Source organism: Paroedura picta, chromosome 2 (genome assembly GCF_049243985.1).
Source record: "Paroedura picta isolate Pp20150507F chromosome 2, Ppicta_v3.0, whole genome shotgun sequence".
NCBI classification, from domain to species: Eukaryota; Metazoa; Chordata; class Lepidosauria; order Squamata; family Gekkonidae; genus Paroedura; species Paroedura picta.
In genome coordinates this window covers 37,493,153-37,512,657 of record NC_135370.1, presented here as the reverse complement: position 1 = coordinate 37,512,657, position 19,505 = coordinate 37,493,153, and the positions used below count along the sequence as shown (strand labels likewise).

The 19,505-nt window shown below is 44.4% G+C and overlaps 1 protein-coding gene across 1 annotated transcript in view; it reads right to left on the bottom strand.

The window, feature by feature from the left end:
* LRP2 (LDL receptor related protein 2) overlaps positions 1-19,505 on the bottom strand; it is a 216,187-nt gene that overhangs the window by 106,131 nt on the left and 90,551 nt on the right. Inside the window, exons 17-25 of the mRNA XM_077319790.1 lie at positions 19,156-19,348; positions 15,049-15,174; positions 12,556-12,686; positions 11,151-11,288; positions 8,688-8,969; positions 6,247-6,486; positions 5,420-5,539; positions 3,219-3,335; positions 2,379-2,756 (exon numbers count right to left, since the gene is read on the bottom strand). Of these exons, the coding sequence (XP_077175905.1) occupies positions 2,379-2,756; positions 3,219-3,335; positions 5,420-5,539; positions 6,247-6,486; positions 8,688-8,969; positions 11,151-11,288; positions 12,556-12,686; positions 15,049-15,174; positions 19,156-19,348 (1,725 nt within the window). The remainder of the gene's footprint in view (positions 1-2,378; positions 2,757-3,218; positions 3,336-5,419; positions 5,540-6,246; positions 6,487-8,687; positions 8,970-11,150; positions 11,289-12,555; positions 12,687-15,048; positions 15,175-19,155; positions 19,349-19,505) is intronic.

The following is a 19,505-nucleotide window of genomic DNA, read 5'->3' as shown; positions in this document are numbered from 1 at the left end:
GAAGTTTCCTGAATGGGTTGGTGTTAATTATTTTTAAAAGAATAAAAGACGGTTTTTAAATGCTGTTTTCCTCTACCAGGAGTCTCAAAGTGGCTTACAATCGCCTTCCCTTTCCTCTCCCCACAACAGACACCCTGTGAGGGAGGTGAGGCTGAGAGAGCCCTGATATTCCTGCTCAGTCAGAACAGCACTATCAGGGCTGTGACAAGCCCAAGGTCACCCAGCTGGTTGCATGTGGGAGAGCAGGAAATCAAACCCGGCTCACCAGTTTAGAAGCCGCTGCTCCTAACTGCTATTCCACGCTGACTCTTACATATATATTTTTAATTTGTTAAGTATTCATCAGGTAATATGACCACATATGGTCATGCTAACCTGCCCCAAAATGGCCAATGATGGGCCTGAAGGGGGCGGGAAGAGGAGGGGTCGTGGGTGGGCATGCACACAGCTTTGCTTCCCAACCATATTCTGCATGACCGCACCACTTCTGGGGTTTCTCGAACCTGAAGAATGTTTCAGGGGTTTCTCAATGGTAGAAAAGCTGAGAAAAGCTGATCTATAACAACAGATGGTGGGGTGGGGGTAGTGGATGCAGAATGGAGAAGAATTCACATGGAATTCCCCCTTTCCTCAATCTTTCTACAGCTCCCCCCCCCCAACATCAGAAATCCTTCAAGGTTCCTGGACTCTCAGAAGTGGTCAGGGGAGGGGGGCAAGGCTTCCCAATCCTTTCAAACAGACACAAATCATTACATATCCTACGTAAGTGACTAAGAGCCAAAACACTCGATTCCCTTCCCTTTGCCTTAGCCTCAAGCAAAGTTGTTAGTTCAGAAAAACAAACCTTGGGTATACCGATCTCTGACACCAGGTCAGGGATCCCTTTTTCTGCAAACAAGCCCTAGTTTTTTAACAAGTGTGATTTGAAATTTTGCCATCACAACATGCGCCCGATACGGTTTATGATCATACCTGGCTGAGGCTCATCTGAGAATGTGCATTGATTAGAAAAAAGGAGGAAAGAAAGAAAGAAGTTAGAATTAAGTGTAAATCAACACTGAGAGTAATTAGCACAATTTCAGGACTCCCATACATTTTAAGATTAAAATCAGATAAAAGTTAGAAATAATTGAAGAAAATATTAAAGACTGAATGAAATTTAATTTTGATTTGAAAGCAGCTATTGATGAAGTTCCAGTCCCAAATCCTAAATTTAAAATGACATTTAAAGGCATAAGTGTGTGGATTCAAAATTTAACACAATTAAGTTATCTGGAGCATGGCTTTCAAATCATACATGTACAAATGAATTCCTTAAAATGGCTTTTCACAATCTGCAAAAGTCCCCATATGGTATCAGTAGACCCATTATTGCTGTTTGACTACAAAGATTACAGTTAAAAATATACAGGATGGAACTGAAAGGTTCCATTTTGTCTGACACTTCACTGAGTTTCCTTCAGGGAACATGAAGGGGCATACACAGGTCTTGCCATTTTAACTTCATAACAACCTTGGCTATTATACACGGACGCTGAAACGGTGGCATGGAGAACGCGGAGGAGGAAGAAGCGAAGCAAACCGCTTACGGACGGGACGGAGTGCAACGGTGGCAAAACCCAGAGTATCCAATTATGCACGCGGCTACTCCAGAGCCGCTTCTGGTTGCACCCTGGTCCTGGGAAGCTCTACTTTCTTCCACATCTCACTAACGCAGTTTTGGCGGCATACGTTGACTCTGCGCCTGGTTGCCGCCTGCAGCGTGCATAATTGATTTGAGCTGCCGCCATTCCACCCCGAATGTAGACCTTCCACTCCATGCATAATGGGCCCTTGTGAGGTAAACTGAAACATTCTGATCAGCACAAACTGCAGTGTCTAAGAATTTTCCCCTTCTCACTACCCAAAGGAATCCCAAACACCTTTTCCTTCCTCTCCCCACAAAAGACACTCTGCGAGATAGTTGGGGCTGAGAGATCTCTAACAGAACTGTTCTGTGAGAACAGCCCTAAGAGAACCGTGACAAGCCTAAAGTCACCCAGCTGACTGCATGTGGAGGAGTGGGGAATCAAACCTGGTTCTCCAGATTAGAGTTCAACGCTGTTTAACTACAACACCACGCTGGCTGCCAATTTAACCAAAAATCTTCTGTCTCGGGTAGTAACAATGCACAAGGATTTATTTGATAACCTCCTTTTCTTCCCAACGTTGGCCCAACATGGTGTACAATGCCATCCTCCCCTCCTCCATCTTCTGTTCAAAATGACCACCCTAGGATGTAAATTTAAACCTGGGTCTCCCGGATCCTAGTCGAACACCCAAAACATTACACCAGGCTGGTTTTTGTAGGCCTTCACGCCATGGAGGAAGCAACTTACTGCAAAGAGGTGATTCGTCGGCTCCATTAGGACAATCTGCAACATTGTCACACACTTTGCTCAGATTGACACAAATGCTGTGGCCCGGGCACTGCCACTGCCAGCTGGGACATCGGAAAGGCGGAGCGGGGCAGTCTCTCTCGTCACTCATATCCCTGCAGTCATTGTCTCCATCGCAGACCCAGGCCCGGTAGACGCAGTTTCCGTTATCACAGTGGAAAAGATTGGGAGGGCAAGTCCTGGGCGGGCATCGATGATGTTCGTCTGAGCTATCCGCGCAGTCGGGGTGTCCGTCGCATTCCCAGGTAACAGGGATACAGTTACCATCCGACTGACACTGAAATTCATTCTGGTGACACATCCCTGCAGGCCTCGTGGCTGAAAAGGGGTCATCAAACATACAGGACAGAATTAGCATGGACATCAGCAGTTGATCAAATTAATTTTGAAGGTGACCGGCTGCAAAGTTTTAGAAGTTAAGAGGGGAGAGGGAGGTGCTGTGATGAACTGCTAGAGGAAAGCTGATTCCCCATGCCCCTCACCCGTCCTCACCAGACCCAAATCTACACTGCCTTCGTCGTGTTGCCCCCCTTCCTGACATTTCTATGCCATCAGAAATTTTTTTGGGCCCTCATCAACCTCAAGTGGTGCCATGAAACTGGCTTTCTTGACCTTTCAAGAGTTTGGTTCATGAACGAATCGTGTTGCGTTCCCAATGGCCCTCCCCGGAAGTAAATGTCACGATTCGTAGTTTCAAAGAGAGAGAGAGAGACAGAGAGAGAGAGAGAGAGAGAGAGAGAGAGAGAGAGAGAATGAGATGTAAATGTACAGTGTACTTACGACAATCAACCTCATCTGAGTGATCATTGCAGTCAAAGACACCATCACACTGGTAGTAATTATTAATGCACTGGTCTCCGCTTGCACATTTAAACTCAGAGGAAGTACAGTTGTATACTGCAAGTTTAAAAAAAAGGCATCTCATATAGAGACAAGATTCTAATCAGCTTCTTAGTAGGAATTCTACAAAGTGAGAACATGGTATGTACAGACAGCTCTGCGCAGGCGCGTTTGCACAGAGCTGCCACGCGTGCGCAGCACTACCGGGCCGCCCTCTCTCTTCCACCCCGGCTAGCGGTCCCCAGCCTTAAAAAGGTTCGGCCACTGCCCTAGAGGAGCTACAAAAATTATATAGAAAGTTATGGTAGGTACAGATTACCTTTAATGGCATAAAGTAGAAAGTTATGTATAAATTTTAAAAATTATTTTAAAAATTGGACTCTCCCCATTGACTTCAGTTTTTTGCAACAAGAACACGGGGACCCCATTTTTTACTATCTGAAAGAGTCTCAAAGCAGCTCTTCCTCTCGCTACAATGGACACCCTGTGATGTAGGTGAGGTTGAGAGAGCTCTGAGGTCACCCAATTGACTGCATGTGGAGGAGGAGTGGGGAATCAAACCCAGTCCTCCAAATGAGAGGCCGCTGCTTTTAACCACTACACTCAGCTGCTATATAACTCATGTAATAATCCAAATAACTCAGCAAATGAATGGCTTTTCCCAGTTTCTATACATCAAATATGCAATAACTAAGCGCCGAAGGAAGGAACTATAAGGAAGTCAGGACTAAAGCAGAGCTTCAAGTGCTGATAAGTACTTGACAATTCCAGTTCAGGATTCTAGCAATTACTGATGAAAAATGGAGAGATCAAACCTTAGATACACTGGAAACTGGAATAAGATGTTATCTTTAGAACGACCAAAGGATCTTTATGAATAACTACAGACACATGCACATATAATGCTTATTTTAAGCAGACTTGAGAGAAACCTGCTTACTGTCGGTACCGCTATTGATAATAATAATAATATTGATAATGGTAAGAGTTATCCAGGAGGAGTCACTTGAGTCAGGCAAACTCATTACATGTTCTTAGAAGTTGTTCTAACAGAATCTTTTAGCACCAAATCTTTTTGTACATTTTAATGAGCCTCTTGTGGCGCAGAGTGGTAAGGCAGCCGTCTGAAAGCTTTGCCCATGAGGTTGGGAGTTCAATCCCAGCAGCCAGCTCAAGGTTGACTCAGCCTTCCATCCTTCCGAGGTCGGTAAAATGAGTACCCAGCTTGCTGGGGGGTAAACGGTAATGACTGGGGAAGGCACTGGCAAACCACCCCGTATTGAGTCTGCCATGAAAACGCTGGAGGGCGTCACCCCAAGGGTCAGGCATGACTCGGTGCTTGCACAGGGGATACCTTTACCTTTACCTTAATGAACCATGATTCATCATTCAACCCTGTCGTTATTTTACATATTTTACCTGCCTCAGATAGTGAGCATAAGAACATAGAAAGAGCCCTGCTGGATCATATCAGGGGTCCATCTAGTACAAACCCCCATCTCACACAATGGCCAACCAGTTCCTCTGGAGGCCCAATTACAGGGCATTGAGGCCGAGACCTTCTCCAAATGCTGCCTCCTGGTTCTGGGATTCAGAGGCGGACTGCCTTTGAATACAAAGGTTGCGTTTAGTCATCATGGCTTGCATCCGCTCAAAAGTTTATGCGAAGATGGAATCTGTTTATATTTTTGTGGAATCATAAGGCTGATACGTTTCTTTTTGTGTATATGTGTTTGTGTTTAAAACTTTGCAATGAGTGTTATTTTTCCTGCCTCCTGCCCTTTCTTTTTTTCTGGGTAATAATAAAAAACATAAACCCGATCTCTCTGCAGAATATAACAGGAGGGTCTGTACAAAGTCAAGGTCAAGCAATATCCAGCCACATGCTTTTTTCCCTTGGTGATTGTACAGCAGCCACACAGACGAACTCTCTAGTAATTCTGGCACAGTTTACACATCTGAATAAGGTGGTAAAACTGCTCTTTATAACTCCCTGAGAATTGTATTCCTAGTTTTATTCCCATGTGGCTGAGACAGCAGAGGTTGAGCAAAAAGACCATAAAGGTTCGGCCATTTGGGAGTAATAACAGGTTTCTCTGAAGTGGGTAAGCGGAGGTGAGGGTGAGGGAATGATACTTAACTGCAATCTTGTTCATCTGCTCCATCTACGCAGTCTCTGTCCCCATCGCAGACATAAAATGGATCAATGCACCGGTGATCGGGACATTGGAACTGGCCGGTTTCACAAGATTCAGTGAAAGCTATAAAAGCAAAATGCACATTAAATTAATGTCTGTTTTGGTTTACATTAGATTAATATGCCATGCAAAATATTATAGAGTGGGATGGCGAAACTGTGGCCCTCCAGGTGTCAATGGACTACAATTACCATGAGCCAGCATGGTACTGGACAGGGCTCATGGTAATTGTAGTCCATGGACACTTGGAGAGCCACAATCTGGCCACCTAAACCCTGTTAGGTGCTTAAGAGCTAGAGAAAATATTCTTGAGAATCCATCCCCTCCCTCATGAAACCCACTAACCCCCCCCCCCATAATGGCACATATGTAAGTGGAAGAGGCATTCTTTGCATTTTTAAATTGTTTTCACTAACTAACTTGTTGAATTAATATTTTATTATTTGTATTTCTGTGAGCTGCCCTCTGCCGAACAGGGAAGGGCAGCATACAAGAATAAAGATTATCATTATAATTTATTATTCAAAGCGTTTATCTTAAGAACCCCTGCAGCGGAATCCTATGCAGAGTTATTCCTTTTCATTTAAAGAGACCCAGGCTGGAATAACTCTGCACAGGACCACAGGGCTGAGGGCCCAAAAGGTAAGAAGCAAGTGTAAAAAAAAAGAAAAGAAATCATCAATAAAGCTCTGTGATGAATAACTTCAGAATCAGGGAATCAAAAGCAGGTCCGCAATAATGCCAACGTACAGTACAGCTTCAATACTTACTGCAGTTCTTTTCGTCTGATCCGTCGCCACAGTCATTGTCTGTATCACACGCCCAGATCTGAAGAATGCACTTGCCGTTGTCACAAGTGAAAAAGCCTGTAGAGCACGAAGCGGGGCCCTGTGTGGGGCACTGCAGTTCATCGCTACCGTCAAGACAGTCGCTATGTTTATCGCATCGCCACCGGCTGGGAATGCACTGGCCATTCCTACAGGTGAAGGCTGAGGCAGAACATGTGTTGTCTGTGCAAGAAACAGAACAAGGAGATGTTGCTCTTCTACTCACTACTCCAAAGAACCATCTCCCTCACAGTTTGTGCTAAGAATTGTTATCTAAGGTAACTCCTTCATCAGGAAGAACTGATTTAAATAGGATTTGAGGCTCGCCCTACTTTCTCTACATTTATGGTCCCCAATTCAAGTTCTGCCAACCTCCAGGTGGGACCTGGAGATCTCCAGCGATTACTATTGATCTACAAGCAATAGAGATAAATTCGCCAGGAGAAAATGGCTGCTTCAGAGGGTGGAATCTATGGCACTGGACCCCACTGAAGTCCCCCCGAAAAACAAATCTCTGGATATTTGCCATCCCAGAGCTGACAACCCTGCCTAATTCAGCATTTTCTAGAAGGGGGAGAGTGCCTGAGGTTTATGCAACAACCCACCCCACACAGACCCACAAGACAAAATCCCACAACTTGATTAAAGGTAAAGGCATCCCCTGTGCAAGCACCGGGTCATGTCTGACCCTTGGAGTGATGCCCTCTAGCGTTTTCATGGCAGACTCAATACGGAAGGCCAGTGCCTTCCCCAGTCATTACCATTTACCCCCCAGCAAGCAAGCTGGGTACTCATTTTACCGATCTCGGAAGGATGGAAGGCTGAGTCAACCTTGAGCCGGCTGCTGGGATTGAACTCCCAGCCTCATGGGCAGAGCTTTCAGACAGCATGTCTGCTGCCTTACCACTCTGCGCCACAAGAGACTCTACAACTTGATTAGAGAAGCACATTCCATGCATGTGCCTTTGGAAAGTGCTGAGGTGCCTATGTGATGGAAGCCCCTGCATTCAAGAGAGCTCCATATATGTATCAGTGCACGAATGGAACTCTAAAGCAAACATTTAATATCCAAAATGGTCAACAGGAATATTTCTAAGTTTTTTACAAGAGGAATTAAAGTTCATTTGTGTAGAGCCAAAGAAATGTGGGTGTCAGTGATAGTTCAAGATAATATTTTTGTCAGTTGTTTAATATACATTGGAGCGTACCCATTTTGAAACCATCTAATGGCAGGGCCTGCAAGACGGAGCTCTTCCGCCAGGCCTATGGTCGAGGCCAGGACAGAGTCCCGGGTTTTTCCAACTGGATCCCAAGTTCCACCAGACCAGCTCCCACTCTCGCTAGAGGAAGATCAGGACCCCACTCTGAACAAGTTGGGAAGGATTATACTGCCATCTTTGTGATATTGTTTTCTGTCAATTGGGTAATTGGGATTTTATTGTTTTTAGAATTTCATATTGTGAACTGCCGCGAGACCTGTCAGGGAGCGGAGGTATACAAGTCCAAAAATAAATGAATGAATGAATGAATAAAATAATCCCTTCTTCTCCCCACAACAGACACCCTGTGCGGTAGGTGGGGTTGAAAGAGCTCAAACAAGACTGCTTAGTCAGAACAGCACTGTGACAAGCCCAAGGTAATCTAATGATGGCTTTGTTAACATATTTTGCTATGTATTCACACAAAATGTTTTACTCTGGATTTGTATATTTCCTCACAGAAACACTTGATGATATTGAGACACGACTCATTTAAATGTAGGTGGATGTTTGTTAGCTTTATTTAAGGAAATATATCACATGCAAATACTCACTAATATTTTGTGATACTTTGTTTTAGATAAAACCACTGAGGAAGAAGGAAACATTGAAAACAAGCTATTGAGAAAAAATTATGTTTATCCGGAACCCGTTTTGGTTTGATTTAAGTTTTCATGCCTATAACTATGATATCACAGATATGAAGATACTATCTATTGAATATTAATGATTAAATGTATTCATTTTTTCAATACATTGGAACAACTATAAACAAAAACAGGTTACTTTGTTGATAGCCAACCTGTCGAATTTTTCTATTTTTCTATTTTTCCCCTCCTACAGTGGCCAATGCTGGGACTGGAGGGGTGAGAAAGGGAAGGGCCCTGGGTGGGCATATACCCAGCCATACTTCCCAACTATTCATGCCACTGCTGGGGTTTCTCGAAGCCTGGAGAATGTTTCAGGGGGTTCTCAATGGTACAAAAGTTAATAAAGGCCACTACAGATAATAACCTGAAGCACTCAAAATCTTCAAGGAAAAACAACTTATCACAATTAGGTATTTCTTTGGAAAAGAAAAAAACAGATTAAGCATTCCCATTATGGAGTGCAAACATTACTTACTTTGGGACCCACAGTTCTGTTCATCGGTGTTGTCATGGCAATCGTCCACACCATCACACTGAGCGTACCGGGGAACACACCTCCCGTTGCCACAGGAAAAGGAATACGAACCACACTGCAACGTGGGGGGCTCGTTGGAGGGATCTTCCACGCAGGTCAGCTGGTTAGAACTCAGCTTCATCCCATAAGGACAGCCACAAACCCTCTGAAAATTAGGAACTGGGAAGCAGAAGTGGCTGCAGTCTCCATTTGGATTGGTGGGCCTGTTACAGTAGTTCGTGCCTTCAAAAACAGCATCAGGTACTCGTTGACACATTTGGTTTTCAGAACAAAGAAATGTGTTAAAATATGCTCTCCTTTTCAAAGACATTTTATATGTTGCAAAATAAGAAAGAGATCTCCGACACCGTAAAATCACTGCACAGATTCAGTCAACGAAACGGGCTCTTGCCCATAAAAATGTATACCACAATATGCTTTTTAGTCTTCAAGATGCCACTCATAAAAGTAATATTAAAATCCCTACTTAACCCCATCAACAGCAATTCTCCCTCCCGCTTCCTGACTCATAGATAGTCTGGGATTGAACCACAGATTGAACCACAGATGGCCTAAAAGGTAAGCACCAAGGGTAGGCCCACGAAAAGCAAGTTACAGCAGTCTAATTTGGAGGTGACCGTTGCATGGATGACTGTGGCCAAGCAGGCCGAGGACAGGTAGGGCGCTAGTAGCTTTGCCTGGCGTAGATGGAAAAATGTCGAATGTGCTATTCCTGTGACCTGGGCCTCCATAGACAGGAAGGCATCCAGGAGTGACCCCACCTCGCTGTCCTGCTGATATCTTTAGCATTCAAGCTAAGACAGGCGGGAGGGAGAGCCCCTCACTCTCTGTTAAGGCAAACTTACAGCAGGTCCATGCAAAAAAACTCAGGAAAAATATATGGGGGGATTTATGAGAACACCGCAACCCACCTCAGAATCCTAACCCATGGGCTGAAGACTGCTACTGCTCTCTGGATGTTGTTGTTGTTAGGTGCGAAGTCGTGTGTCACACCCCCACTGCTGCCTCCCGGCTCCCCGGGGTTGCCGGAGCAACCAGGGTCAACAGCCCAGCCAGATCTGAGTGATGAGATGGACCCGGGGGAGAGATGTTCCTGGCAGCTGGCAGATAACAGACCTCAACAGGAGTCTAACTCAGACTCAGATTCAGAGGAAGTGGCTGTGCGTCTGAGACGAAGCCAAAGGGTGGGGCTGACAGAACGCAGAAGGAGCCAGAGATTGCAGGCGAGCTGTCAGAAGCGATGGGGTTCAGTTGGACTCACGCCCGGAAAGGAAGGCTGAGTCATCCTACAGGTGCAGCTCATTAGATGGGCTGCATTTAGGGAGACAGAAACAGCTAGCCAGCGTGGAAGCAATTTATGCAACTATCCTCTGGACCGGCTCTGCTATCGTGACCTGCTGCTTAATCTTTGACCTCCTGGCTTCGGACCTGACAACGGCTTTTGGTAAAGTGCTTTGGCTTGGTTGACTCTCGGGTTTTCTGGACTCAGACCTTTGGACTGTTTGACTACTCTTTGCCTTGCTCTACGTTGTCCTTATTAACTCCCGGTGACTTGCTGAACTTTATCTCCATCTGGGCTGGCCGCCCAGGCCTCACTGAGGCAGCTGCTACCGGGCATGACCAGCTAGGGCAGCATATCGTGTCCGACCCACCGCAACCCCATGGACAATGATCCTCCAGGCCTTCCTGTCCTCTACCATTCCCCGGAGTCCATTTAAGTTTGCACCTACTGCTTCAGTGACTCCATCCAGCCACCTCATTCTCTGTCATCCCCTTCTTCTTTTGCCCTCAATTGCTCCCAGCATTAGGCTCTTCTCCAGGGAGTCCTTCCTTCTCATGAGGTGGCCAAAGTATTTGAGTTTCATCTCCAGAATCTGTCCTTCTAAGGAGCAGTCAGGGCTGATCTCCTCTAGGACTGACCGGTTTGTTCGCCTTGCAGTCCAAGGGACTCGCAAGAGTTTTCTCCAGCACCAGAGTTCAAAATCCTCAATTCTTTGACGCTCGGCCTTCCTTATGGCCCAACTTTCGCAGCCAAACATTGCAACTGGGAAGACCCTAGCCTTGACTAAATGCACTTTAGTTGGCAGGGTGATGTCTCTGCTTTTAAGGATGCTGTCTAGATTTGCCATAGCTTTCCTCCCCAGGAGCAAGCGTCTTTTAATTTCTTTGCTGCAGTCCCCATCTGGATGTACAGGCTATTTATTAATTATCAGTAACACATAATAATATTCTTGTACAGAAGACTGAATTACTGATTGTGCAAGAAACGGCAGCTCCCGCTTTGCCATGAACTTTCCCTCAAAATGTGAAAGTTACCTTGGAAAAGGCCTAAGTAATGTAAAATGCAATCTTGGTGCAAATCAGAACATTTCAACCCAATATCTAAACATGAGACAAACTTACCTATTTGAGCATGAGCATTATACGCCTTCACATGCATAATGTTATAGATTCCCCTCCTAATGACAGTCATTTCTCCTCCATCAGTTTTCCGCACTCGAACTATTCCACCAAGCCTCCAATCAGTGAAATATGCATAACCTGCAATCCACACACACCCACACACACAACAAACTTTAACATTCAGCAGAGATCAGTATTCCATATGAATAACAGAAAGCAGTCCCAAAGTAATGGTGTGTGACAATCAAAGGTATTCTTACTCTAAGTTCTTTGTACATGTCAGGATTCTTATTCAGTAACAAAACTGACTTTGGAGGCAATTTAGTGCAAGGAACCACACAGACCAATTCCATGAATGTGAAATGTGCTCCTCCAAATATTTATACCTGGGAAAGATAACTATGATTTGTTATGAAGTCTTTTCATTTGAGATATGCCTCCAGGATTCCTTGCACGCAATTAACAAACAGTGGACTTATTTGGACAAACAGTGGACAGGAAGAAGAATTGGTTGTTATATGCCACTTTTCTTTAGCAGGAGGAGTCTCAAAGCGGCTTTCATTCGCCTTCCCTTCCTCTCCCCAGAACAGACACCCTGTGAGGGAGGTGGGGTTGAGAGAGCTTCTGAAAGGGCTCAGTCAGAACAGCCCTATCAGGGCTGAAGCTTTGTTCAGAATTCCAGGAAGACCAAATACAAGCATCAAACCTGTCCCCCATTTTCTCTCTGTGCATCTACAAAACCTAAATGCAGAATGTAATCTGAAAACAAGCTTTTAAAAAGGATTTCAAAGCACTATGAAAAAAGGAAGATTCACAACAGAATATCAACAGAAAGACAAGGAACCTTTCCAAGGCCATATTCTTGTCTTTGATTGACATTCCCCGGTACCTTTGAGCCAATGGCCTATATTGATATTAAAACACTAATATAAGGAAATGCTGTAAGATTTTTCCACTATTGTTACAACAATCTTATATTGGAGGACTCAACTACTGAAGAAGATATTGAAAACAGAAATTATCTAGAAACCGTTATGGTTGACTCTTCATGTATATAAAAAATTGTATCGGAATTGAATACATATATTATTACAAGAATATTGCCTTGGAAAGTTTTGTTGTTTTTCTGTTGATGATCCAGCAACCAACAGGCATCAGAAAGTTTCATGTTGTGAGAAATGTCAGTGAATAATAATTTTAAAAACAAAACTTTTTATCTTGCCCTGCCATATCATTCATGGAGAGTAACAGCATTAAAACCACATAAAAAAATTAAAGTCACAACTTTTACAGTATAACTAATGTCCCCCTCCCCCCTGGCAGGGTTTTTTTTTTTTTGGCAAGGAGCTGATCTTCCATCTTGCATCTCCCCTCCCCCCCACCGAGGCTCCAACACCACACTCACCTCCAAAGATAGTGAGACCAAATGGATGTGTCATCTGATTAATGCGTTCGAGTGACCTCCTGTCTAACCCATCAAAGGTGCTGTGCTCAATTTTATCAAAAAAGGCATCCACCCAATAAAGCCTTAAGGAACTGAAAGAGATGAGGCGACGTTTTACTTAAATGTTTGCAGATTCCACACATTCTCAGTGAACAATATGAGGCTAAAACTGTGGTTCTCAACCTGGGGGTCGGGACCCCTTTGGGGGGTCGAACAACCTTTTCACAGGGGTCACTGCAGGGTGAGCAGCTTGGCTGGGGGGGGGACACAAGATCAGCATGGTGGGACAAGAGGCAGAATTGAACTGAGAAACCCCGGGAAAACGATCAATTTCTATACAATCATAAACAATGGATCTTCACGCCATTGGTCAGTTTTGGTTTGATTTCAGTGAAAGAACACTTGCATCATTTTATGGTTGGGGGTCATCGCAACATGAGGAACTGTATTAAAGGGTCGCGGCATTAGGAAGGTTGAGGACCACTGCTCCAAAAGCATTCAGGATTTATACATCTCAATGGAGCTTCCCCCCCTCCCCGGGCAGGCCCACTGAGGCCTGGAGAAGTCGTGGCGGGCCTTCACAGGGCGGGGGAGCAAACATCTCCCCCCCTCCTCCGAAATAAAAGAAATGGCATGTGATGGAAATGTTCTCTTAATTCACCCACAGGTTGATAATGTTCCTAAACAATATAACCAGTCACATTTGGCTATGTAAGATCATGCCAAAGCCAATTGACAGTGAGAGTAATACTTCCTGGATTAGTCTGAATAGGCTATCACTCCACTGCAACATTCCTGAAAACACTGCATGCAGGGAAACAAGTTGCACAACTGAAGAAAGCTTTCACTAAAAGTGCCCCCTCCCGTTCTGATTTAGCCGTAGAATCTGTAAGATTCTGTTCTTCAGGGGCAGTCTGGGGGGTTAAAGTAACCCTGGAATAAGCTCAGATGAGTGGCCCTCCCTGGAATTCAAGCCAGGGCCTGCACAGCCTCTCACCTCAGCTGCAACAACAAAGGGCTTCAAGAAGAGTTGGTTCTTATATGCCACTTTTCTCTACCCGGAATCTCAAAGCAGCTTCCATTCGCCTTCCCTTTCCTCTCCCCACAACAGACACCCTGTGAGGGAGGTGAAGCTGAGGGAGCCCTGATATTACTGAAGAAGAAGAATTGGTTCTTATATGATGCTTTTCTCTACCCAAAGGAATCTCAAAGCGGCTTCCAATCCTGTCTCCTTTCCTCCCTTCACAACAGATGCCCTGTGAGGGAGGTTAGGCTGAGAGAGCCCTGATATCACTGCTCGGTCAGAACAGCTCTATCAGTGCTGTGGCTGGCAGCACATGGGGGAGGAGTGTGGAATCAAACCCGGCTCGCCTGATCAGCTCCTCCATTACATCCACTCTCAAAATGGTGGAAATATAAGTGAAGGGAATTATTTATTTATCGTATGGCGCATATAGTGTAGCCAAGTGACATTCTTAGGTGGTTTGCTATTGCTGCCTCCATGTCATGACCCCTAGTGTTCCTTGGAGGAACTCCATCCAAATCCATGAAAGTCTCCTATCCAAATATAAGCCAGGGTCAGCCCTGCTTAGCTTCTGAGATCTGATGGGATCAGGCTTGCCTGGGCTATCCAGGTCAGGGCTAGAGAAAGCTACTAATGATTACCATTGCTGCCAAAATATGTGAGCCAAGCAGCCGCTGAGGCATTGGCAGAACTGCTGAGCCTTGGTTCTAATTGTACCTGGCTGTCCCATAAGGCAGTGGTCCCCAACCTTTTTATCACCGGGGACCACTCAACACCTTTTACTGGGGCTTGGGGGGGGGAGGTTACTCCTCTACTCTCAACCACTGCCCTAACGCTCTCTGATCGCTATGGTCATGTTTAAACATCCCTTCAAAATAAGATACAGACACGCCACAACAATGAACATAAGGACCATTTTATTTTCATGGAAATTTTAACTCATGACAATGACAAATCAATGGGAACCCTGAGCTTGTTTCTCTGCAACGAGATAGTCCCATATGGGAGTGATGGGAGACAATGACACCCGAAGTGTGTTGTAAAGGGCCGGGGGGGATGAAGCAAAGGGCCGGGAGGGGGGTGGGGGAGAAGGCGTCTTTCAGGGCCCACCTCCAATTAGTCGAAGGACCACATGTGGTCCGCAGCCCACAGGTTGGGGATTGCTACCATAAGGCACAGGGACTTCCCCTGTCACTTAAATGGCCAATCCACCCCTGTGTCCTTCAGAACATTCTGAAAATTCTTTCCATAAGGCGAGCTAGATCTATCTTTGAGAAAGGACTCAAAGCAATTATAGTTTCCAGAGAAAATGATGTTTTTACAAAAATTCTGAATGTATTTGCTGCTGGGGGCAAAAAGCAGTTCCATCGCTTTCATTGGCTGCTGCACAACTATACAAAAAAATTCCTGTCTTGATATTTTTGTCTTACCTCCAATCAATAGCTAAGCCATTAGGCCAGCCAAGGGTAGTGTTCACAATTGATAAAGCGTGAGATCCATCACTCCAAGCTCTCATGATCTTAGCAGGGCGGAACCAGTCTGTCCAAAATATATACCTGGAAAATGAAAGGAAAATGCACAAAAGAATAAATGAATAAGAAAATTCTGGTAGTTTAGCTCTTGGAACTGTCCCTCTGTGTCACCTACCCAATCCTGTAAAATCCAAGATTTAAGACCTAAGCCTTTGGTCAGGGGTTTCTTGTTTATTTGTCGTCTGGTAATATGAACAAAATTCTTAGTGGAGCGGGAAAGATTATTCAGAATCTAAATAATAGATGGATGAATGGTTCAAAGGTTCTGTTTATTGTTCTATTTGATGAAATATTTATTGTTTATCTACTCTTATCGCCTGTGTTTCTTGCGGATCATTTCAGAGGGTAACCATGTTGGTCTGTAGAAGAGCTAGACTGCAGTCCAGTAGCCTGCTAAAGAACAACAAGATTTGTGGGGTATTTTGAGTCAAAGGCTGCTGGTCTGATAACACAGGGAGCCATGGCCCTTGAAAGCACATACCCCCAAACATCTCGTTGTTTTTTATGGTGCTACTGGACTTAAACCTAGCTTTTTATCACTGAGACACAACATAGGTTACACGTCGTATGTCAATACAGGCAACAGGATGGGACATTTAATAAGCAATACAATAGGATTAGGATTGTGGAGATTAAAACCAAATAAATATCTGGAACAAAAGGAATCAACATATAAGAATAACATGGCACAGCAAAGGATGCAAACATTACAAATATATGACAACACAGCAACATGCAGTACAGAATGTGCACACTAGTACAGTCAACAGACCCTGACCTAGATAGCCCAGGATAGCCAAATCCGATCAGACCTCAGTAACTAAGCAGGTTCAGCTTTTGAATGGGAAACTCCCAAGGAATACCAGGGCTGTGACATGAAGGCAAGCCATAAAAAAACACCCTTGAACATCCTTTGCCTGGAACAAACGATGAGGTCACCATAGGACACCTGTGACTTGATGGCAAAAACAACAATGAATACTCCACATTCTTCCTGAACCATTCCACTAGAATAAAGTCCCATTACCTTTGTAAAAGTGGTCTCCTGAATAATTCAGTTTAGCCTAGTTGATAAAATCCCAATTGATTGGGAGCCTCCCTGACTTCATCAAACAGGCCATTCCAAGCCATGACCACAACCTAAGCCTTCTGCTGAATAAATACGCGACAGCAATCGCCAGTGGTGCCTTTCACCAGCTTTGGCTGGTGAGCTATCAGCTGAGCAGGAAAGAGCTTGCCCATCCTTCCCACCCCACCCCCCCAGGCCCATCATTGGCCATAGGGGAAGGGGGGCAAATCAACATGACTATATATGGTCATATCATCCAATGAATGATTACAAATTTTAAAATTTCAGGGTTTCACGAAACACTAGTTGAGAAAGCCTGGTTTAAGTATTTTATAGTCCCCTTATTTTAAATGTTGCTTTAGTAGATTAAATGTTTTAATGGACGGCAAGCCAGAGTTATGCCCTGGCGACCACCATGGTCATGAGATTTGTTTAGACCAGGAGTGACTAAACTGTGGCTCGCCAGATGTCCATGGAGTACAAGTCCCATGAGCCCCTGCCCGCACGAGTGGGCAGGGGCTCATGGGAACTGTACTCCATGGACATCTGGAGAGCCAGTTTGGCTACCCATGTAATAAACTATGAATTGCAAAGCGAGGAAACCATGAGCAAGTTCATAACTATCCTGTCTCCTTCTACCTTATTTCTCCAGAACTACCAACCTCCCAAATGTCATCTAAATAGCATTTGAAGATGCACCTCCTCTCCGCAATTTCTTCCTCTCCTTTTCCTTCCCCCTCTCCTCCTATGGCCTTACTTCCATTCATCTTACTATCTTGTGTTTTTGTTTTTTGTTTTTTTTTTAACCGTAAGCCTACAGCCAGTTTGGTTCTTTTCAATGAAACCATTGTATGGTTCATACCCTTTTAGTCACAGTCACGTTATTTGAGGGAGTGTTTCTTCTCCACAAGAAAAACATTAATCCCAGACTGGTTCTCAGAACTGAAAGCAAAAGGCACCCTCTAACACGCCTCAAATGTAGCTACTTAAGACAGATAACACTGCACTGATAATAGCACTGCCTAGGCTGTGTTTTCCAGTCAACACCACCCCTAACCCTGACCAGAAAAGCAGAGAACAAGTACTTAAAAAAACCCAAATAATTCATGCTGATTCTGTACCACCTTGTGTTTTGCTCTAGGTGCTGGAAACAGAGCCAGGACAATTTTTTAAAAGCTGATGGTCTTGTAAAGGGCAAAACTGAAGACTGAAAAGGAGACTTTTTCTTCTTTTCTTTTTGGGAGCCATTTGTAAAAATAATATGCTGGAAAACTGATCTTAGATGTCTATTGTTTTAATTATTTAATTGACCGTGGATGTTTTAATTGTAATTATACCATGGATTTTTAAATCACTGATTCTGTGAACTGCCCTGAAGTGTACAACGGGGCAGGCTGTCTACAAGTATAATCTGTTCCACTATATATTTCTGGTAAGGGCTTGGAAGACGAGTGTGTCTCATGGCTTAAGTGCCACTCAGTGCTTAACACCCAGTCAGCGTGGCTGTCCCATCCCTGAGTGCCTCCTCCTCCAACCGGTTTGCCTGTCTGTCCAGCAGCCAGCCAATCACCTTCCGTCCCCCATCCCTGGCCACTCCCTCCTCCTTCCACTTCCTTCTGAGGTTGCAGATCACTGCCACGGGAGAGCTATCCCTGCCAGTGACTTCCATAACAGCTGCCTGTAGCCTTTCCAGCTCCTGAGGGGAGGGGGAGACTTTTTCAGCGTTTTGGAGGTGCAGCCAGTTAGAAGGATGCCTAGCTTTGAAGCTGTTGCTGCGCTCCACTCATGGGTGGCAAGGGATCCACTCAGAGGCACATGCCCATGTGGGTCCACTCACTTGTCGTCTCAAATATACCCCCAGCAGTTGGGCTGGGGTAGGGTTTCCACTGGATACCTGGATCCATGCCCAATGCTATGCCAAGACTCCTATTGATGTAATCAATAAAGATGTGATCCGTTTCCCCCCCAACTCTGTGCTGTGTAATTTTGTATAGTGCCTTCTACTCTTCTGCTCATTATTTACCATTGGGGCTATGATCCCAACCTGGTGGAATGAACTCCCTAATGAAATCAAGGCCCTACCGGAATGTGAAAGCTTCCATAGGGCCTGCAAAATGGAGCTATCCAGTCCGGCTTTCAGGTGAGGGCCATCAACAAGGTCCCGCCTACAACCTGGTCCCTTACCAGGTAACTCCTGACATCCAACAATGTCCCTAACAGAAATTGTTTGTTCCCTAACTGTTGTACCAATTGATATTACTGCTATATTTGATAATGTCATTCACTGTTACAAATGTTACAGCATACCTTTCTGCTCTCCATTGGTTCTATGCATACCTCCCCGAGACGTCACAGTAAGGGACAATATATAAATCGAATGAATGAATGAATGAATGAACTAATTAATTAGTTAATATGAAATCCATACAGACTTAGGAGGAAAAATCAGTAAAAGTTCTTAGCCAATTTATAGATTTACAATTGGAGGTGGTGTATCCCTCTAGGGACAGTACCACTTCAAGAAGAAGAATATAATGTGCAAAAAACCATCCTTGAACCATGGGTAACTGCATTTCACTTTGAAAGGTATGCTAGAAATATTTCCTCTAACATTCAAGATTTTCATTCTATCTGTCTGTCTACTTATCTATTATTTCTCCACCATTCCTCAAAAGGGCTAGGGGTGACTTACAATAACACTGGATACAAAGTAAGTAATATGATATAAGTTGAATATAAGTTTTAAGATTCAGATTTAAAATTAAGCTAGTCTGAATTTATTAAAAACTCCATTGCTGCCTGTTCTCATGGAGGAAGCTTGAAATGAACTGTAAAAAGACACAATCCACCTCCCATATTATATTATGACAGCTTTGCACAATGGTTCCAGTTTGTGATACCTTTGAACGTGTCGCCGAAAGACCCTCAAGGCTTACCCAATAACAGGATGGATGACTATTGAACGAGGGTTATTCAAATTCTGGACAATGGCTCGTCTGGATTTATCAGCCACCTTCATCACACTAATGCTCCTATATCGAGGGTCTGTCCAGTAGAGATTCTTTGAGACCCAATCGAAAGCCAAGTCTTCAACTCCTTCCACACGATTAGCTGCCAGGATTTCTCTGCCTAGGATTTAGGAGAAATATTAAAGAATGGAGAATGAACTAGGGTGTTGATAAGACAACTTTTAAAAATTGCTTTTCATATAATTCTTAACATGTCTGCTACACACCTTCCCTTCTACTGTCCACAATGTGAGTGACCTGCACGGTTCCGCATGCAG